A 23,096-nucleotide genomic window follows, 5' to 3' on the forward strand; every position below is an offset into this window, starting at 1 on the left:
ATAAAAGGGAGGTGGAGAGACAAGGGGGTAAAGAGGACAAGAAGAATAAGCAAGGGAGAAAGGAAGGGACGAGAAGCCTCAATGGTGGGGAGCAAGATGCAAAGAAACAAAAGTCTTTTAGAGATAATGGGTAAAATTTATTGAAAAAGGGATTCTGGAAAGGTACACAAGATTGTATTTTTACATTTGTACTTAGAAATAATCATAGAAAATTGGAAACAATATGCAATTTAAAATGTGATAAAATATTTAGTATAATTTAGTGAAAATTTGTCAAGAAAGGGGGAACACTTTAATGAAACAATGATTTAAGATATGTGATGTGGGGGGAATAATTATGGAAAGCATAAGTGTTCCCATAAAGGCATGATATTTAATTGAAATGGGTAAAATGTTTAAGATATAAATGATTGTTAATATTAATGATTAGACTATGTTATCCTAGTGAAATTTTTTTGTGAAATGAGAGATTTGGAGTAGGAGAAGGGGGAACATTCTAATGAAATAATGATTTAAAATATGTGATGTGGGGGGAATAATTATGGAAAGTAGGTGCTCCCATAAAAGTATGTGATTTAATTGAAAAGTAATGTGCTAAGTGTTTAAGATATAAATGAATATTAATATTAATGAATAGATTTGTATTGGTATTGATAATATTATATAATTTTAGAATGTACCAAACAGAATCCCAATGTAAGCTATGTATTCTATATTAAGTATTATAAATGTAGGGGAAAGAGATAAAGGCGTCATACTCCAATTAGTGTACAGGAGAAGTTTTCTTCAAAGAAGAAAGATAAATGGATAGCTGGAAATAGAACAGACAAAGAATAATAAATATTATGATTCGAATTGAGATGAGATAAATAAAATAAAATAAAATTAAAATTAAGAAAATTTAAAAGAGAGGAGAAGCTATATAGAAAATTGAAAATGCTAATAAGATATGGAATGGTATATAAAATGAATATGAATTTGAATTTGTGTCTGTACGAAGAGTTGTAACCCGGGACTAAGCAACTTTCAGAAAAGAGGTTTTTTATGTTTCTATGTTTTGTGTTTTTGTGTGTTTATGATTGATTGAGCTAATAAAACCTTGGAGGAATGGAAAGGACAATGGAGAATAAAAGATAGAAGAGAATAAAGCAAGCCAGAAAGGGAAAATAAGTATAGTGAATAAAAACATATAAAACAGATAAATATAGAAAAGAAATATAATTGAATAAAAGTATAGGGAGAAATAATGAGGAATTTGAAAGGATATCTATGTGTTTATAAGGAGATGTCTTAATGATGTATAAAATGTTTTATTTGTTTAAAATTTACAAATAACTTTCAGAAAAGAGGTTTTATGTTCTTATGTTTTGTTTTGTATGTCTTTAAAAATTAATAAAATTTGTTCAAAAAAAAAAAAAAAAGAACCGATTGTTACGATTCTACGCAGTTCGGAGAACCAGCAAATCGCGCCACTGGCTGGCCCCTCCCGTCCCCGCCCACTCACTCCTTAACTGGCATGCGTGCCATCCAACTTGCCTGCCTTGTGCCTTTGCCTAATTTTTGTCAGTTCCAATTTTTCCTTTTTTCCCCCCGGCCATCAGCTGTTCTGACTATCAGCTGTGATGGGATATTTAAATTAGGTAGAAAGCAGGAAATCGTTGATTTCTTGCTTTCTAGCTGATCTAAAAGCAGAGCTGAACCTTCCTTAGGACTGAAGCTTCTATTTTTCAGTGCAAACTTAGGCAATAGATTGCATAAAGGTAGATATCTGAGTGAATCTGTGATTCTGTGAGCAACTCAATGTGCCTGTCTGTTTTGCCTGATTTTGGGTAAAAGTTTCTTTTTTTTATAAAAAAATTCAATATTTACATAAATATTTACAATATTTACATACAAGCCACGCCCACCAGTCACATGACCATCAAGCCATGCCCAGCCAGCGAGCCACACTTACCCTGTCACATGACTACCAAGCCACACCCACAATTTAGGCCACGCCCACAGAACCGATTGTTAAGAAATTTGAACCCCACCCCTGAATACAATGATCTGTACTTGCATGATACCTATATTTGAAACTGCTATACATAGTATTGACCTAAAATAGTCTTTCCCAAAGTGGTGCCTTGTAATTATCTTCAATTTCAAGTCCCGTAACACCCAGCAAATAGATTCAAGAGCCATGTTTGGTGGGGGAATTTCAGAAGTTTGTCTGCAAATCTCAAGGAAGGCTCACTTAAAAAATCAAATTAATTAAAGAAATACTTAGATGGTAGTTTCCATTCTAGAATGAGTCTTGAGTGAGATTAGAGTTACAACACTCACAAACAAATCCAGCCCTGTGGACTGCAATAATGTTCCTCTTCCAAATGTGAGAAAAACCACATTCATATCCTGTACTGTACATGTCCAAAAAGGCCAAATACCTACAAGACAATAATTTTGGCCTGTAACAGGCCTGAAGCTATTATAATTGGAACGAATTGCTTTTCCCACTATGAATTTGTTTGGACTCTGTGGAGATCTGTAGAATTACTGCAACCAGATTTTTAAATGGTTTCATGTTACTGTGATTTTTTATGATTGATGCCCAATACATTCTGTGGACAAACCATCCAATGAACAAAACATTTATTTCATCTTTGTATAGATACAGACCCTGCATATTTTGAGTTCTACATGCCCCTAACATGTGTTGCAGGTAGAAGTGTTTTAGAGTGGGGAGAATGAAGGGAAAGTCCTTGGTGGTATAGCAGCAGTCAAAAGGAGATAGAAGACAGGAAAGCACAGAAATGTGACAGGAAAGGGTAGACAAATTGATCCTCACAATGGTGAGGAAGGGGTTATATAACAAGATGTGGGGAGATGGGAAAGGACAATTGGAGTGGTTGGTTTTGTAATGCTGGTGCTGTCTAAATAGCAGTGGGAGACAAGTGGAAAGAAGGTGCAGGAAGATGGGAGGTCACAGACGAAGCATAGCCAGTTGGAGTCATAAAGCATGGTGGGGTTACACAGCTAAATGGAAGTAGGGAAAGGAAGGGGTGATAAGAAAACTGGAGGGACAGGTGTCTAGGCCACATGGAAAGGGAGGGCAGAGAGAAGCAAGGTGCACCAGCCTTGCCCTACTTGCTTTTTAAGACTCCTCTGGAGTTTTCTCAGCTCAAACCCTGAATCACCAAGAAGGCCTAGGTTTTTGTTTTTCCAGACTGCAAAGCTCTGCTCCAGAATGGTCTAGCACAATTTACAAGCCACAATGTCTTTGTGAACAGAAAAGATTATTCCTTCCATGCACAATTTATATTTCTATATATGTTTTTATGACTTTTACTTCTTTTATGTTGCTTTGGTCATCTTGCTGAAAAGGCATAGCAATACATACATACATACATACATACATACATACATACATACATACATACATGTTGTATAGCATGAATACCTCTGGTCTCTGAAACATATTGCAACACTAGAGGTCTTCACTTAACCAAGTATTTACTAGATGGCTTGAAACAAACCAGTCTTACTTCCATCCGCAATAGAGGGAATGAAATACCAGCCTATCTTTTAGATTCTTTTCTCATAGAAGGCATGCCACATAATATAATCATATGAAAGTATCCTAAAATATCAACCAATTTGAAATCATCCATTGATTTCTTAATTAGGAGATAAACTTACTTCTGAAAATATCACTGGGCAATTTTTCTATCTTCAGGTATATGCAGGGCTCTCAGACATTTTTATAAATACTGAAACTAGAGTTCTTAATCTTTTTAATGTCAAGAATATAAAGAAAATAAATTAAGGCATGGAATGGAACTTGGCAGGAGAAAATATAAATGTCTACAGGCACAGTGGTGCCTACAAGCACCATATTATGTATTTCTGATAAAATAATCTAGCTTCCGTTCCCAAAGATACTTTTTCCAAAAGGCAATTGGATTTTCTTGGGGTTTCTTTCCTTTGAAAACATTTCACTTCTCATCCAAGAAGCTTCTTCAGTTCTGAACTTCTGAATAGAAGAAGATTCTTGAATGAGAAGTGAAATGTTTTTAAAGAAAGAAAAACTAGAAAAAGCACCTTTGGAAAAAGTACCTTTGGGACAACCATGATCTGGATAATTAAGAATCCCCATAGACAATCTAACTTCTACTATAGCTTTTTGGAGAGCGATTAGAAGCACTCCATATTTAACCATTTTTAGGAAAAGCTTAATCTTTTTAGGAAACGCTCTGAAAATTCAAAATGGAAATACAGCAAAAAGACCATGGTTCTCTCATTCCTGGGACCTTACTGTTAAATGAATGTTCCTAGTATACCGACTAATGCTTACAATACATGGATCATGATTAAGGAAGAGCTAAGAAATGCAACAAAGCAGAACAAAATGGCAACAGCAAGAAGCCATGGCTGTCATACGCACTTGTGATTCTGGGAAAATGGCATGCAGAGGATGAAATGGATGAAGATGATGGTAGGGATGATGAAGATGAGATGATTTCATTTAAGGTCTCTGGCTTTATCCAGTATGCACGGGTATCTTGTTTACCTTTCTTGCTAGAACAGCTGACTTCACACAGGAAAACATCTTCACAGCTATCACTTTGTAATCGTTCTTTCTGGAGAAGCTTGTCAACCCTCTGGATAATGCATTCAAGACTTTTATCAACATTCACCCAGACTTTTTCCTGGGAAGGAACAAACAGAAAGAAAGGGACCAATGACATACTGGTGTGCCCAATATAATGAAAAAGCCTAAAGAAAGAAGTATATTGAAATAATATTTTGAAAACACTATTTTCACTACTTTCAATAATTCATAGAAAGCATGTACATAGCTTGAAAGGAAATAAAGAAACATACTACACATTTCCATCTAATTGGGCAATAGGGCAGTGGTGGGTTTCAAATAATCCCACAACCGGTTCACCAAAAATGGTAGCGTGCGCGTAGCTTCCATGCATATACACGTGCAAGGTCTCCACATATGTACGGCTTTTGCTTCGCAGCGAGGCTCGACCGAGCAGCCTTTCGGGGCCTGCTCCCTTCCATCTTTGGTCTCCAGGGCAGCAGCTGCTTCTCTGCGCTGCTGCTCTTGCTGGGAGAGCATCTTGTGAGTAGCTGTGAGCCGCCACTTTGGGTCCTCTAAGTCCCATCCGGAAAGCACTGCAGCACAGAGAAGCAGCAGCCTATTGCTGTTTCTCTCAGGTGGAGTGGGCGGGGACAGCCCGTGATTGGTTCTGAGAGCGCACTTCACGCAGCGCAGCACTCAAAGACCGCCCTTGGTGTCAGTGCTGGTGAGGGTTTTTTAGCTTAGCTGAGGCACTGCGCTCTGCCGCACGAATCAGCTGAGCTAAAAAAACAAGGGAATTTAGGACAGGAAAGTGCAAGGGTGGGGGCAGGTGGACAGGGCCAGCCACAGGTGGCATTTGCTGGTTCTCCGAACTACTCAAAATTTCCATTACTGGTTCGTCCGAACTGGCTGAATACCACCTCTGCAATAGGTAACATAATATTATTTCCTTCTGGACAAAACTGCAAAGACTATCAGTTCATTTACTACTTTCCAATTAATAATTGGGAAATCATCACATCTACAAGATACTGTCAGGATTAGACCACAGAAATATTTTATGAGTTGACAGATACCTAGAATAACTCCATAGCAAGATAGGCAGCAAATAAATTTAATGAATAAATAAATTTAGCTGCTCCATTTTTACTGGCCACTCAAAAAATAGAATCAGAAGTAGAGAAAAAGAAATGAACACTCAGTATCTGGGTTCACAGATTGCTTTAAATCACCATGTCACTTGTTTATTGCAAGAGTTGCACAACCTCAGCTGTTGTGCTTCTTAGGTTCAATATATGAACTTAGCTATTTATTTCACAAACTACACTTAAATCAGATAATGACTTAGTATAATCTGTAGAGATTCTGCTGGAATTAATAAACAAAGGGCTCCAGAAGCATCAAAGCACCTTCCAAAAATGATTGCCACAATTGGGTGCATGGATTTTTACCATTTTTTAAAATGGAAACATGACAATTGGGACACAGGCTCTAAAACAGGCTTAACATCATTTATAACTAAAGTGATCATTATCCTTTCTTATAAAGGACAGACCATTGTTTAAGAAAACTGTCTTTGGATTTATTTAACAATTATATTCTTGGTTTTGTTCTTGAATTTCCCTTTGTAAAGCAAAATTATAAATCTAAATACTTATTTCTCTTATCCTTGAGAACCTCTTTCAGAGTCTCTCTTCAGATTTGTCCTTAATTTTTTAAAAGAGAATATGGGCACTGTATTTATAGCACAAAGAAAAAAAGATGCAAAAATGAATTTCACTGTGCACCTTTAATGCCTACCATGCCTTTCTTCATTCAAAATGTTTTAAACATAGTCCCTAACCCACAAAACATGACCAAATACATGGCAGCTGTAATTTTACAAAAAGATAATTGTCTGAATTAAGATTCACTGTAGTATAGGAATGGAATTTTAAAATAACAGCCTACCCACTCTTCTTCATGCCAGTCCACCTGTAGAGAAGAACGGCTATTTCTTCCTGCCCACCTGGCCACCAAAGTATCTTGGTCATTTCTTAGCACCACTTGTTCTCCTTCTGTAGATGTTGGAGAAGCCTTTGAAGCTATATAGTCCGGTCTTGCAGCATTGAGGGCATGAATTGAATTTGCCAACAGCTTGCAGTCACAGACAGTGACAAGCTGCCGGGTCTAGAAATGATAAAGATGACACACAATATTTGTAAACAATGTCTATTTTATAACATCATTCTTTATTACTGTCCAGTCCAGCACTACCAAAGTACAGTAAACAAACTCAGTAACAATCCAATTTAAAAAAAAAACAGTTTAACATAAGGTACTCTTTTCTTAACAAATCTGGACATGATATGGCTAAGGCACAAAACTTAACAAATAAAAAGGTTATTTTAGGATACTAAAAAATGGCTAAGACATTTTTTAATGTGATTAGTGGTGTGAGTACTGCTGATCAGACAGGCAATCTTTCCATTATAGTGCCAATTGAGAACACAGGTCCCCATAGAATTTATCTTAGAAAAACATATTCTATGGTGTTTATTTTATAACTATTTCTATAGCATTTCACTTGGAATTTAATTTCAATTTGCATTCAATGAATTGATTCATACAGCACACTAAGAATAATCTTTCTTAGCTTAATATGTTCTGTAATCCTAGACATTGTGGTATAAAACCTGCATTTGATAATATGCTGTATGGAGCCCACCAATTATAGCCTATTTGTTAAAAGAAACTGGATTTAGTGTCATGTGAACGTAGTTATAGTACAGCAAGGAAAAATAACATGATTAGCAGGAAGCAGTCAACGCTGAGATAGATACCATTACTTGAGAAAATTATCAATCAAGTCTAGTCTGCTATAGCAGCAGGACTTAAAGCAGAATGGGATGTATTAGATAAAGTGTAATAAAATACAATAATCTTATATGCTGAGGTCAGAGAGTTTTAGGGCTCATTAAATATATTAAATACCATTAAATATAGACCAAATAAACATAAGTTCTTGTAGTCCTTTCAGAATTCTCAGATTTTGGCAGGCCTACAGAGAAGGAAATTCAAAACCGTGAAATGTTTTGTTATTATTACAATATAAGAATATTCAGGTAATATTAAGTTAGAGAGGGATCTCAATGGTACATAAGGGAGGGTGAACAAATCCCCTACCTTATCTGCCAAAATGGCAAGTGTTCTCTCAAGTCCATTTGATGATTTATCCTTGGCAGCTCTCGAAAGTCTTTCTGCATAGTAACTAACTTGAGTTTTCAGGATATTGATCTGTGCAATAATCTCCTTTGCTCGAATAATATCTTGTGGTATGTATATTATAGACTGGGAATTGGTTGCAGTGCTGACAAGGGGGGAAAAAGAGTAATTTTAGAAAAATAGTGGAAGATATTGGTTTGGGATCTAGTTCTAACTATTGAGCCACCAAGTACAAAGACTGACAATCTATTTATATTGCAACCATCTTATTCAAATTATCTTGAGATGCACATGATGAAAGCTTTTGAACAAGATGTATTTATCAAACATGCCATGTGATTATTTAGAAGCCACACAAGAAACAGAAAACTGCCAATCAAACATGCAGCAGTAACAGAATTATTCCTGTTAATCGGATTCCTTGCCCAAGTATAATTTATTCATTCAAATGGATAACCAATCCATTTGCCTTCAAAGATTTCCAGATTCAGCTTAGAAAATACTACTGGTATATTATCTTTTCCACAATCATGTAAATTGTTCAAGATGATTGAAGTTTCAGATAGCTTTGTTTTGAACTTTCTTGCCAATGTCAGAATCTTGCTTAATGAACCCAGATTTGCACTATTTTAGATGACAAGGTAAGCCAAATGTAACTCAAGATGGATTTATAGTAAGGCCTAACTACTTGACTTCCCTTCCACTTCCGTATATCTGGATTTGTTTTTGTAAATCCAGATATATGGTCTACCATCTATTGTTGTTGGAGAGCCATCAATTTAGTAGTCCACACAATGTTCCTGGAAAGGTAAAAATGGGAGTCTAATTCCTTTCTCTTGGCAGACAGCTTCCTTCCAGTGTCCCACTGCAAATTTCAGATTACCAGTTGCCTGATTCATTCACAGCAAAACAGATTTATTTAACAGAATGTTTTCATTTTGCATAAAACAATGCTTCAGAAACAATGTAAATTTTCAGAATCAGCTTCCAGTGTAAAATTGATGCAGGGAATTGTCCAAAAATGTTTTTGATAGTATGAATCTTGAAACAACATTTCTTCCTTCTAACAAACTTTAAATCTATCTTTGAAAAAATCTAGCTAATACTTTAAAAGCTATTAACCAAAGCTTTGTTCAGCTGTCTGGAAAAATACATTTTTAGAGGAAAAGATTTAAACAACTGTAATAAAAAAAAGGAAAAAAGAGAAAAAGTATGTTTTTTTATTTTTCAGAAGGTCTTCAAAATTATTATAAAATTGTCTTTAAAATGTGACACAGATTGTTTATCTTAAGGTCAGGTCTAAAAGCTCAGGCTTTTAAATATTTTTAGCAACCGTTACAGCAATATATGCATCTTATTTGAAAGAGAGACATCATGCAAAATCAATATATATGCAGTAGCAAACTACATGCAGCATTATTTGTGTTAAACTCATTCTCAAAAAAGAATCAAAGTAAATCTTTTGCTGGAATCAAAGGAAATAATTCGATTAGCTTCTCATGACCATTCTCCCAAATGAACAGCTATCATTCTTCACTGACTTTTCACTGGAAAACAAAATTTAATCCATCTCCCCCCCCAAAGGTAAAATTTTATTTCTTTTTAAATTTAGGATTAAGTAGACTCTAAAGCAGTCCAACTTTTGCTATTAAAGACCCAAGGTCACAATTTTTACAAACATAACATTGTAAGTTCCATGGATACAATGGCCAATTATCTAATGCTTGAAAGTATAACTATCAATTCATGTGCATGGATTAAAGTTTTAGTTCCTATCTGATCCAAATCTATATAAACCTCTTGTATAAAAGCTGATCCCTTGCCTTAAAAATGAGCCATTTTGTGTGCACAAAATTTATAAACTGGCCTTTGGAGACGCATGTATTCAGATAAACTGCAGCTAGGCTCTTTGCCATACCCCTAGGACAAATAGTAGAAATATTTAATCACCAGAGTCTAAACATAGCTGATAGAACTTCCTTTAATGTCTAAGCACACTTGGTAATGTGGTTAAATGTTTTAGCAACATCATACCACTGAACCTAAAAATATCTGAATGATAAGGGTAATTGGCTTCTAGGCTAGATGAGATAACATGAAGGCATTTTGATCCTCAGCACTGCAATTTTTAACAAAATAAGCTTGGTATCTACTATCTCCTTTTCAAATAAACACTTCTTAAAACTAAACCCAATCGAACTATTTTCTCTTTCTCCTAAAAGGAAAAGTAGTCAAACACTATTTGATTATTTTAGTGTTTTTTTTTTTACAATGAGCAGTTATACATTTAATATTTCCAATTGTCTCCTAAATTGTCTTGTATAATCCAAAGGTTGTTTTTAAATGTTAGCTGTTCATTGATAAAGTAAATAATGCAGGTTAAGATAACGAATTCATGCCTATGAAATACCTCAATAAACATTTATTTAATGAAGCAAATTAGCAAAGTCAGGATGCAATAATAAAATGCACCCTGTTAATACATTGTCTGCTTTAGAAAAGGAAGAAAGCTGTGCTACCAAGCTCAGAAATAGAAAACTCACCAACTTTCCTCAAAACTGCTAAAAAAAAAGAAACCAAAAGAAAATTAGCCTTTGTTAGCAAATATCAAAAGCCAAATGATGTTAGGTATTAAATGTTAGTTGCTTAATACTTCTTAATAATGCTGTATTTGTATGAAGTAGATGAGGAAAAGAAAAAGTATGTAAAATGGTAGATGTCTCCTAGAAAGTTATAAGACTCCACAGAAAAATGTATAGCTGACTGATAGAACACATAGCTATTTTTATGAGACATTCAGCACAGACCCAAAGGGAATTTGACTGCCTTTCTGCCATTCCTTCAGAGAATCTTAATTTCATTTTCCAACAAATAAATATTAAAGATACCACCAATGATCTGTGTCTACAGTTTTAAAATTAAAGATAACATGGAGATCCTAGTTCTGTATTCAATCTGTCAAGATGTTCTTCCAAAGGTAAAATAATTCAGTAGCCAATATTAAAGGGGTGGTAGGTCCAAGCAAGCCAATTACTACCTAGTTACTCTATCTAAATATAATAAGCCAGCTATATGCTAGGCATCTCTTCACAAAATCGAAGGAATTTAAGAAAAGATTTTAAATAGAGAACATGTCAACTGGAGTAAAATGTTGGCACGTGTTCTAGTTAATGGCATTTCTTATTGCCATTCTTATTGCCATTCAAAAACAGCTGGTATATCTGAAACCAGTGGTGGGATTCAGCCAGGACTGCCCGATTCGGGCAAACCTGTAGTAAAAATTCTGGCTGACCCTGCCCCGCCCCCTCCTGCCCCACCCCACCACTACTTATTGGCCTCGCACGCCTGGGCTGGTGCCTTAATCTGAAACATGAAATATATCTGTGTTTTATTTGTAAATATTTTTTTTATGTAAACATTGATGTTTCAGTAATGCAAGGGCAATTTCCAGAACTCACAAAGAGACTATTTTTGTAAGAGATGTCTGTAATGGTAAAGAACAAACTTGTGGCCTGCACCAGTATTTCTCATCCCTGGCATCTTTAAGATGGGTGAACTTCAACTCCTAGAATTCCCCAGGGTGGCTGGAGAATTCTGAGAGTTGAAGTCCACAGATCTTAAAGCTGCCAAAGTTGAGGGAAAATTTACCGGTACTTTACACAGGGTGTGTTTAGTATTAAAAGTGCACTGCATTCCAGTAGTGCATATATTGCAACAAATCAAATAAACAATAGTGTAGAATAGTCAAAAGACACTACCATAATCAGTTAAATATAATTTCAGAATCTCTATTTCATAAAAATGCATGGTCATTTAAGAGTTACATTTTATACCCTCCTTATTAGCCAAATAACCATTTTATTCAGAGTTTATTTTTACTTTTCCCCCCGAAAGATAAAATATAAACTACAGAATTTTAAAAAACCAACAAAACAAGAATTACATACAAGACAAAAATGAAAAGAAGAATGAACAAATATAACAGTAAACCTGTAACCTCCACCATGGTTAAATGCTGACCTCTGTATCTCAAACAAATATTCAGAATTATATTTTGTACAATTGCTATTAGCCTATCAATATGTAGGTTTCTTTGGACATAGTTACATTTTTACTGTTTGTAAATCCTGCTGTAGCTATAGTTATGTTTATCTACTTTTATTTTTAAATTTAAATTTTAATTTTTTAGCTTTTTAAGTGGAATTCTGGTCATTGATCATAATAAAGAACAAACTGATCTCAGATCAGTGTTTCACTAGATATGAAAAATGGTCAGACTGCCTACTAATGTAAACACAGGAATGCGAACATGATATATATTACAAGATGTCAAAAAGACAACATATGCAGACAGATCTGCATAACTTATCTAAAAAGCTATATTGATTATTTTTAACAGAAGCAATTAATATGGCAACCAAGTTACTTGAAGAAACATGATCAAATAATAGGCAGATTGTGATTTTTCTAAATATGGTCCTTCTAAGGGAAAATTTACCCATGGATTGATTGCCTGGTAGATGACATATTTTTTCTGTAGCTATTATTAAAAGTTATGCAAGTAACACAGACTAAAATAAGCAGTGATTTAAGATATGAGACTAAAATAAAGTGCAGATACGAGGTGCCTGCCTAAATTTAATTGCGACTTACTAACTTTAGAATATTATTGTTTATTGGGCAAGTTTTGTGGATGGAAAACTGTATCTGATTTGGCAGCATTTTGTTTTTGCGAATTCACTGTTTTTAAATTAAGAATATAAAGGCCATATAGCTAAGGCAGGATTACTCTACTCCTGAAAATAATAGAAAATGATATATTAATGATACAATAGGACATTTAAGCTTTTAAGAATCTTCCAGGATATTTTTCTTCAACCTTCTTTAGCCAAGATACCCTGAACTTTAACAGAATCTGCAGGTTATCGAATGTTTGACAGGATTAGTGGTTCCAGTGTTCGCATGTTCTCATTTTTGGTTAAAATCTCAGATATCCAAAAAGATAAAATTAAAGGATAAATTAATTTTTCTGCTCACAGCAACAGCAGTACTAGCACTTATTTCAAATCTGTGAAAGATCTAGTAATATCCATGTGATCTGTTTTGGATCCACTGCTGTATCCTTTAAATTCCTTTCCATCTAGAAAGTAGGGAAATTGCATGAGAGTGTTTTCAAGTTTCAAATAATTTCATATATGAAAATCCGTTATGAAAGCTTCCCAACTATTAAGGTTATCTACTTGACCTCCTTCTCCTTCTATGGCTTTGACTACTAGAGCCATCACCTCTGGGTAACATCACATAGGAATGCTTTATACATTTCATAACACCTGATTGCACACCTCTCTTTCCATATGGGCATATATTGTTTCTGTTTTACACTATAGTTTGTGTCGGGAGCAGGTCACAGGATCAGAACCGTCTAAACAAAATGAACATGAACATGTTTTTCTTTTTAGTGTGTTCGTTCTTTTTTAATTGTAAGCCACTGTCATGCCCCTGGTGGAGACTGACTCTGAGGGAGAGGAGTGGAAGTGTGGCTCCGGAGGTTGTGGAGGAGGCTGGGGAAGGGCAGAGGCCAGCTGAGCAGTCAGAGGAGGACCCAGGCCCATCCCCTATCCATCCTAGGGCACGCAGGGAGGAGAGGATAAGGGAGAGACGTGGTCTCCTCAGGAGGAGAGGGCCTTGATCCTCTTCATGGGCTGCAGGTGTGACAACTGAATAAGAGTTTGGACCTGCGTACTAGTTCCTCTCTGAGTTTGGCGTCCTTCCCAGTGTGTGGTGTTATCTGTGACATCCTTCATCCCTTATCTTGCCTAGTTTGTGTTGCTTTTTTCCTTCTTCGTGTAACTGTGTGGGAGGTTTTTTTATCTTCCATCAAAGATATTCGGAGCTTGGAAGCAAACTGAAGGAATAAAAGGGGCTTCACCTGTTTTCTGTGACTGTGTTTGCTTTGTATCCAACCCTGGGTCATCACAGCCACCCAGAATCACCAGACCTCCAAATTGTAAAAACAAAATAAATAAAAATGGAATCATTCATCTCAATAGCAAAAAAGGAGAGAAGTGTTATTTCTGCTCTTGAATAAGTAACATAGTAAAAAAGCAATGTTACTGAATTCGGCTATAATCCATCTAATTTGCTTGAAGCTACACAGAATAATTGTTTAAACTTCTTCAAAAATGTTTCTCTTAAAAAAAAAAACCCCGTCTAGCTTACAGTCTGGTATTTTCTGGCTATTCTCCCATCCAAATACTAAAAAGCGAACTAAATTCAGACAAGGTCAACAAGGTGTTTCCCCCTCGAGATGGTGACCCAAAAGAACTTCAAATTGAGGAGGGGGGTGGAAACAACAGCACCAGGAACAGAGAGGGATCTGGAAGGAACTACCTCTTTCAAAATTCAGCTACTCTCATAAAAAAAAATCTTGCACAAATTTTCAAGGGAAGTCTCTAACCAATGCATGATTAATAAGCTTTGATATGTGATTAAATAGGAAAAATCTACTAAAATCAGAAATACATTGATTAATTTAAAAATGGAAATCATTCTTCTAAATTCTTCACATAAAGAATCTCTAATTGCTATTTGGTTGAAAATGTCTCTTTTTAAAAAAAAATTATTGGTTTTTAAAACAAACATAAACAAACAAAACATAAAAACATCAAATCATGTAATATCTAATTGCGATTTGGTTGAAAATTTCTGTGTGGATAAAAGAGAAAAGAAGGAATGGCATTCTGTTTTTGTTTTTGTTTGTTTTACAAAACTAGTCACAAAAAGGGTGTGCATTCAACATGCCACTTACTGTTTCTTTGCATCTTCAAATTTATGTAACTTTTTCCGGAGACCTCCAGATTTAAAGGCCTGGCAGTGAGCTGCTGGTGCTCCTATAGTTACAATGTCATAATTCTCATCTAAATATTACAAATAACAGAGAAAAAAGATAACTGTGAGAATTTCTGTCATCTTGTCAGAATGCAAATATGAAAAGAAACCAATAACCACCTATTTTAAAGAACCAACAACACTCTCTATAAAGCTTATAAACTCTTTAAAAATTCTGCGAATTGCATTAAGTCATCTTTAAATCTAATACAAAGAGACATTTCTGCATCAGTTATTTCTAATACAGGAAATTCCTTATCACAATTATGTCAGGATCCAACAAATATATGAACTGTAAGACTTTCCATTCTATTAAGTGGAATGCCATTTCTTGCATTTTTGTTATAGGCCACAAGATATCACTGGAAATACACAACCATAAGATGTGAGAACTTATTAGTGAGTAGATGCCTAATCATGCGGACAGTCTCCGTGTATATAACAATATCTACCAAGAATGTAGCTATTAGAACATTCTTCATTTGGCCTTAGAATTATGTAAGAGAAATTTATGTTAGTTCATGAAGAAAGTCAGCAGCTAAGGATAGACATTCTAAATCAATCTGTACTTCTCTGTAAGGTGCGCAATGGAGAAGAAGGCTACACAAGAACATTTCTTTGCAAAGATAGTCATTTTCTTCCATTGGAAAGTATACAAAAATTAGAACTACCATGGCAAAATTTTCAAATTGGTTATACTGTAAAAAGGTGGATTAAAATAGCGCAGTTTAAACCAGCGATTCTTATTACATGAATAAGAAGACAATTTAGATTTATCTGGGATATTCCATTTCCCTCCAATGAAAAGCAGAATAATATAATTTGTAAATGGCAAAGGCCACAAAAAGCCACTGTTAGTATTACTGCTTAGGAAAACACTGCTAAGTAGTATCTCTCAATTAAAATTCCAATATTTCCTGCCAAGTACAGATAGTCCTCAAATTATGAATGTAATGGAGCCTGGCTATTACATTTGTAACCTGGGGATTTATTGGAGTGAATCATGTAAAATGAATATGAAAACTTCCTGCTTTGGCCCACACATTCGCTAACTGAATGCAAACGTTGTTAAGTGCACATGAAGTATCTCAGGATGGGGAAGGCCGGGGGGGGGGGGGGTTAGTGATGGAACAGGCTGCCTGCTTAAGACCACTCAAGGCCTCCCCCGACCCACTCATGCTCCCCACAATTGCTTCCCCTTCCCCTAATCTGGTCACACCAGGTCACTTAACTAGCAAAGTTCTAGCGAGCTCTCCAGCCTCTCTGCTGTGGGACGCTTTGAGGGAGTGAAATCACCCTAACCCTAACACTAACCCTTAAAGCATCCCATCAGCTTGCAAACATTTTGCATTGAGACTGGAAGCTTCTGCCATGATCTCCTAGCCTGAAGTCCCGCAAGATCACAGTCACCAGAATTACCGTGTTTCTCCAACAATACGGTCTCCACCAATAGGAAGGCCCAGCATGATTTCTAGGCATGAGGTGAAATTAAGCCCCGCCCCCAAAATTTAGGCCTATTCAAACCATGCTTTTCCCCGCCATTTCTCACATTGTTTGTTAGAACTACACGAGGTGAAGAGAACTGCGCGGGGGAAGGGCGGGGGGGATGGGGAGAAAACTTGCCTTTAGGAGTGCCCTACAGGTAGCCTAGGCTAGAATACCCCGATAGCTGATAGAAGCTCCCTGAAGGCAGAGTCCCCAGCTGCTTCAGGGCGTGGCGTGGATACCCGTGTCCCCTCGCCTTTAGGACAATGTCTTTTGGGCGATGGAAGCTCCCCAAATGCACCAGCTACTTCAATCGGCCGGTAGAAGCAGCCTTGCACTGAGGGGAGTGTGTGTGTGCCACGCCTTGCCCTGAAGCAGCTGGGAACTCTGCCTTCAAGGGAGCTTCGATCGGCTGGTAGAAGCGGCCTCGGGCGAGCGCACACACACGCTCCACTCGCCGTGAGGTCACTTCTATCGGCAGACAAAAGCTCCCTTGAAGGCAGAGTCCCCAGCCGCTTCAGGGCGTGGCGTGGCTGCCCATGTCCCCTCACCTTTAGGCAGTCTCTTTCGGGCAATGGAAACTCCCCAAATTCAGTCACCAGCCACTTCGATCGGCCGGTAGAAGCGGCCTCGGGACGAGCGTGCTCGCGCACACGCACACACACACTCCCGTCGCCACGAGGCCGCTTCTATCGGCAGACAAAAGCTCCCTTGAAGGCAGAGTCCCCAGCCGTTTTAGGGCGTGGCGTGGCTACCAGTGTCCCCTAGCCTTTAGGGCAGTCTCTTTCGGCGATGGAAGCTTCCCAAGTGCAGTCACCACCCACTTCGATCGATGCCAGTAAGTGGCCTCAGGGGCACACACACACACGCCTTCGCCCGAGGCCACTGGCTGGGGATTAAAGTTCCTTGAAGGCAGAGTCCCAGCCGAAGGCGACCTCATGGCGGGGTGTGTGTGCACTCCCCGCTGCAAGGCCGCTGCTACCAGCTGATTGAAGTAGCTGGTGACTGCATTTGGGAAGCTTCCATCGCCCAAAAGACTGCCTAATGGCGAGGGGACATGGGCAGCCACGCCTCGCCCCAAAGTGGCTGGGGACTCTGCCTTCAAGGGAGCTTTCATCTGCCGAAGAAGCGACCTCGTGGCGAGGGTGTGTGTGTGTGTGTGTGTGTGTGTGTGCGCTCGCCCGAGGCCGCTTCTACCGGCCGATCGAAGTGGCTGGTGACTGCATTTGGGGAGCAACCATCGCCCGAAAGAGACTGCCCTAAAGGCGAAGGGACACGGGCAGCCACGCCTCACCCCGAAGTGGCTGGGGACTCTGCCTTTAAGGGAGCTTTTGTCTGCTGATAGAAGCGGCCTCGCGGAGAGGGGAGTGTGTGTGTGTGTGCGCTTGCCCCGAGGCCGCTTCTAACGGCCGATCGAAGTGGCTGGTGACTGCATTTGGGGACCTTCCATCGCCCGAAAGAGACTGCTTAAAGGCGAGGGGACACAGGCAGCCACGCCACGCCCTGAAGCAGCTGGGGACTCTGCCTTCGGGGAGCTTTCGTCTGCCGATAGAAGCGGCCTCGCGGCGAGGTACGTGCGTATGGGCCGCTCTAGGTGGGGGAGGAAATTAAGTCACCCCCGAAAAGACGGCCTACCCATTTTTTCAAGGGTCAAAAAAAAAATATTTTGTGAGAAACATGGTAATATGGAAGATGGACTTTGCTTTTTTTTCTTTTTAAATGGATTTCATCACTTGGAAACCTGACAACTTCTAGTCTTCGTGCAAAACATTTGCAAGCCAATCGGATGTTGGAAGCAAAATTGTCCCTCTCTCAAAGAAACCGCAGCAGAGAGGAGACAGAGTTTCACAAGATGAGTCTGGCGTGGTGCGATGGGAGAGGGGAAAATTATGGAGACCCGACTGGGGGTGGGAATAGATAAGGTGAATGTTGCAGTGCCTCTGCAGTCATTCGTAAGGGTGAACGACTGCCTGGTGCTGCAACATTCATACTTTTAGAGACTGTGTCATAAATACTTGGGGGGGGGGGCTTATCGCGTAACTTCAAACAGTCACTAAGTGAACTGCTGTAACTCAAGGATTACCTGTACAGGGTGCCCCATTCCTTGGTGTTTAAAAGTTTAAATGTTTTTGTAACCTTTTTCATCAGTTTATGGCAAAAGCCACTTGTTCTAATCAGCAAATACTCAATGTACTTCCAACCTCTTTATTCAGGGAACAATATATATAACTTTTTACAATTCTCTCATTTTTTTTACCCTAAGCTGGGTAAAGAAAGAGAATCAAGAACAAAGGGCACTTAATTCACATGAGCAAAAGAAGCCCAAGACCAGAAAAAAAAATGCCACAGCACAGCACAAAGCATTCCTACTCAGGGATCTAGCCAAGAACATATGCCATTTCTTGACCCTTCAATTTCAGAAATACACCAGAAAAGCTTAATTTTTATTAGGCTCTATAAAGGCTTTCTTTTAAAAAATTATATGCAGCTTGTTGATAATGAAAAATAAAGATTCACACATGGAGAACTGAGCTTGCTAATAATATACATATAAAATGTATTAAGAAGCATAAGAATACCTGATCCTGCATCATCCTGGACTCTCATTCGCTGTATATGTAAATTTGTTGGCATGAATTCAAGCTTTTTATCACCTTTCAGACTACTTGCCTTGAATGATGGTCCTGGAGAAATGAATTGAAAAACATCAATTTTTATATATTAACTTCACAGAAATATAATAATGAATGAACAGAAAAGAACAATTACCATAAATAACAGTAAGAAAATGATAAATAGACCAATTCCAATCCCCATGGGAAACTGTTGGGGTATCACTTGGTCTAAGCTCTCTTTTGTTTCAAAGAAGGTAGATTTCCTTCAGGGTGTTATAGCTAATAGAAAAGAAGGTTGAATTATGGAGTCTTCGGTGATTTCTAAGCTTGGTTGTTTGTTCATTACCCAAACTAGATGACATCATCACTGCTAGTACTTGTATTCACCAAATGTTCATTGCAGTCTTAGGTCATTCTCTGATGTTTTCCAAGCTTGAGATGCATTAGGAATATGGCCTATGCTTCTTTTCAGACTAAACAACTATCCAAGAGTTTCCAATATACCTTTTTGATGGAAAAATAAATGTAGCTGATATGTTGCTTTAAAGAAAGTAAATAGAGAAAATATGCCATTACGATACTGTTTTAATACTGTCTATAGAGTATTTTGGACCACAGACATGCAGGATATTTTTGTAAAACTGATTGTAAAAGTATGAAGATAATTTTAGAATATTTAAAGACTTTTTTTAAAAAAATGTACAGGACATAATAGCAATGCTACATCTTAAATATTTAGAAGATAAATGGAAAGATCTGCCAAATTTCATAATTTTGACTTAGTCCTTTAAAAGCAACGTGAAAAATTTTTGAATGCTGACTAATAAAGGACACACAAAAAAAGATAATGCTCTTTTGCTGTGAATCCTTCTAATTCCGTAACTGGGCATGCCATTTTATTGTCATTTATCTGGAAATGTTAAGATTATAAAATGTTGGTTCTGGGATTTTGCTTACAGGATTAAAGTTTATGCAAACAAAGCATTTCTTTGCCACAATATTCATCCATCCTTGATGTACTGCTTTAAGTTTCATTCTGCAAAGCCTTTCCATCTCTTGATTTTCCTTTGTTATTGCTGCTTTCCCTTTATTTTAGGATAAATGTTTTCATTAACCTGGCAAAAGCAGGCATTCTGGAGATGTGCCTTCTCAGCCGTAGCTTCTGCCCCTGGAATATTCTCCCTTCAGATATCAGGATGACCCTGACCATCTTGGCTTTTTGTAAGTTCATGAAGACTTGGTTGTAGGCCCGGGGTCTAGGGCCCTGAGCATGATAAGGTTCCGGGTGTAATCACATCCATAGTAATAGTTTTACTTGGTGCCATATCTTATTTATTTTGTATTCTTTTATTTATTTAACATTGTTTTAAGTCATATGATGCATGTCACCCAGAGTAGTACCTACCACCCTGTTGACGTTGGTAGCCATCAAACTCAAATAAATAAATAAATAAAATTCAAAGAAATCTTCAGAACCACCAGTTTAATGACAAATCAGACCTGACATCTATTTCTTTGTATGATCAATGGCTAAATGTCAAGGACAATGTAGAATCAGGTCCGTGTATATCGGGACAATGATGGAAGTTTGGGAATATTCAGCCTTACTCCAGTAGTTTGCATTCAATCAGAAGATTTTAAATTAGGCCTTGCCTAGGTGAGAACTTATCAAGGGAAACACTTTTGTCAAAGTCCTTGAATTCAAGCTGAAAGTCTTCACTTCATTCACATCTTGAATGTTTCGTTTGAAATTCAACGTGATGATGTACAGAGGCTGAATGCCAAAAAACATTGCCTCAATATATACAAACCTGACTTTTATTGCAACAGCAAAAGAGCCACATTAATGGCAAGTCCAGATCACTCATCAGAGCTACAGTATTTTGTCCAACCATTTCTTCTTCAATACTGCTCCAATACTGGAAGTGGCCTTAATGGGCAAAGTGTGTTTAAAACTGCCAGAAGAGTGAAATGTAGTGGACTTCATTATAATGTTCAGCATCCCATTCTTGTATTCCTCTTTTCTTTTTTAAGTAAAATTGAAAAAGTCCAATATTGTAAAGATATTCATGTAGCTGTTCCTGCTCTATCTAATTTAACAGAAAGGGGTTGTTGTTTAAAGACTAGAATTCCATGCAAAAACCCAAATTAAAAAATGCAATTTAAAAAAGTAAGGCAAATTGTTCATTTATTTAAAAAAAGACACAATTTTTGTAAGCCACAAATCCCAATATGATTCATAGCATTCTTTCTGTTCTTCTTCCACCTTAGTATATACTGTACATAGACTCAATTCTCATCTATTTTTGGAGACAAAAATATCCTCTGTTCTTTTGCTTTTAATGGTATTTAATTACTATTTTACTTTGTGGTTCTATTGCCTTTCATTTGTATTGAATGCATAAAATGCCACTGTATTTATAGAATTCTTCTTCTATATCTATCCACTTCCAATCTTCCTGGACAAAGAAAGATAGCATGGATGGTATGGATAGTATACAAGATTCCACATCTCTTCCTATACCCATCTTGGTGAAACCAAATGACATAAGCAAACATAACAATTACTATGAATCTATGCAATTGGGTCTGTATGAAGAGTACATTTAGATAGCAATCTTCTTCTGTCAAAAAGGCAACAAAATCTATACCTGGTGATTTCGAAACCATCATAAAAATTATGTCTGAAGTATCTACCTTTATATTGATGAAGATTTGTCAAGTTGTCCTGATAGGTCAGAATAATTGTTTGGTACTGAGTGACTATTTGCCGACGAAGACTTTCCCAGCAAGGTGACAGCTCTCCCAGTTCTTCAAGTTCACAAATCCTACCAAAACATCCAAAGACAATGAAATACTATTAGATCAGTTATATACTAAATGAAAAACACATCTTCCTCATCTTTTAAAACTATCTATTCAAGCCTACCCATGGACTACTTAAATGTTTCATTTTAATTAGAATACATTTTGAGCTTTTTTGAGGCATATGTTAAACTTATTATTCTCATTTTTTTCATAAATTACTTTGTCCTTACATGGAGAAAGGTCAAATGTTAACCACATTCATATTCTGTTTATTTGATTTTCCAATATTAAGTGGGACTGATGGATATCAAGTGAAATTTTTGTTTCTGACAAGATCTCATGCCATTAACAGCTTTAGAACATAATTTAATCAAGCAAAATTTTCTAAATGTGGAAATACAGTGATGGGAGAAGATGCTTCTCCCTTATTTTCATTTCTTGTGTAAGGGAAAGGGATTCCTGCTAATATTTGAAAACTGGTTATATCCATTTATAAACACTGAATAGTACAAATGAGTAGTACACTTAATAGTAAAACCTTCAGAGGAACTGGTAATGTCTCTACCTTCGTTAAGGAGATGTAATACATAGCTTTTTGTTTCTAAACATGTGAAATAGAATTAGGCGTAAAAGCATTTATAGGATTTTCAAATTATGTTCTCACATTTCCAAGCATGTGCTCACAAGTCAAATAAGAAACAATGCAATGTTTTTTATAAATGTGTTTAACTTACAAAGTAAGTAATTTTGTAGGGTTTTTGTAATGTTGCTTTTTCTGCCAGTGTGTGTATTCCAATGTAAACACAAATAATAGAGGGATAGATAAAAATATAAATAGTAGGCATGACAACATTTTTAATTAAAAATGAAGGCTACACAAAAAATACAATACTTCTGCTTGTATTTTTGTTTACTTATTTATCATATTTATATGGCTACCATCTCACGTAACTCTTTTGCACCATATTGCAAGATTCTGAAAAGTCAGGATTTCGATACACAAGTGTGTTCCAGGTCAAATACAGGTTTGAAAAGCTCAGGTTGAACAACTTCATATAAAAATGAAAATCAAATGGATTTTCCCCATCCTATCTATTTCACTAGTATAATACATTCACTGTTAAGACTTTTATAATTCTTGTATCCTAATTACACAGTATTCTGTTTGCTTATTTTAAAACACCTGTCAAATATATCATCAAATTACTAACTGACAGCTCATAAACAAATTGCTAGCTATAAGTATACTGGGCCAAATGGAGAATTGTAGTGCTGACATCATACCACAATTTATAGCTCTGTACTGACATAATGAACTAATACAGTCCATTATACCACCAGAAAAGCACAAGATAATGATGGACCTATTTCTCAAACTCTTGGCCAGCTTCTTCAAAACTCTTTTTTTAAAATCTCCCAGCTCACCTTCCTATTTCTGTTCTTTTACCAGAAGAAATTGGAGGAAACATTAGCAACCAGCATTGCCTTGTCCCATCCCATCCCCTCCCAAACTCCTCACTCAG

The 23,096-nt window shown here is 37.0% G+C and overlaps 1 protein-coding gene across 1 annotated transcript in view; it reads right to left on the reverse strand.

Annotated features, from left to right (window-relative positions):
- Nucleotides 1–23,096, reverse strand: part of INPP4A (inositol polyphosphate-4-phosphatase type I A) — a 105,387-nt gene that overhangs the window by 25,373 nt on the left and 56,918 nt on the right. Inside the window, exons 12-18 of the mRNA XM_087967691.1 lie at nucleotides 21,463–21,593; nucleotides 18,730–18,834; nucleotides 14,586–14,694; nucleotides 10,321–10,338; nucleotides 7,739–7,922; nucleotides 6,524–6,742; nucleotides 4,550–4,688 (exon numbers count right to left, since the gene is read on the reverse strand). Coding sequence (XP_087823817.1) covers nucleotides 4,550–4,688; nucleotides 6,524–6,742; nucleotides 7,739–7,922; nucleotides 10,321–10,338; nucleotides 14,586–14,694; nucleotides 18,730–18,834; nucleotides 21,463–21,593 — 905 coding nt within the window. The remainder of the gene's footprint in view (nucleotides 1–4,549; nucleotides 4,689–6,523; nucleotides 6,743–7,738; nucleotides 7,923–10,320; nucleotides 10,339–14,585; nucleotides 14,695–18,729; nucleotides 18,835–21,462; nucleotides 21,594–23,096) is intronic.

This window comes from Notechis scutatus, chromosome 5 (assembly GCF_049901735.1).
Source record: "Notechis scutatus isolate UNSWTSFEM ecotype Mainland chromosome 5, rNotScu1.2, whole genome shotgun sequence".
Classification (NCBI taxonomy): Eukaryota; Metazoa; Chordata; class Lepidosauria; order Squamata; family Elapidae; genus Notechis; species Notechis scutatus.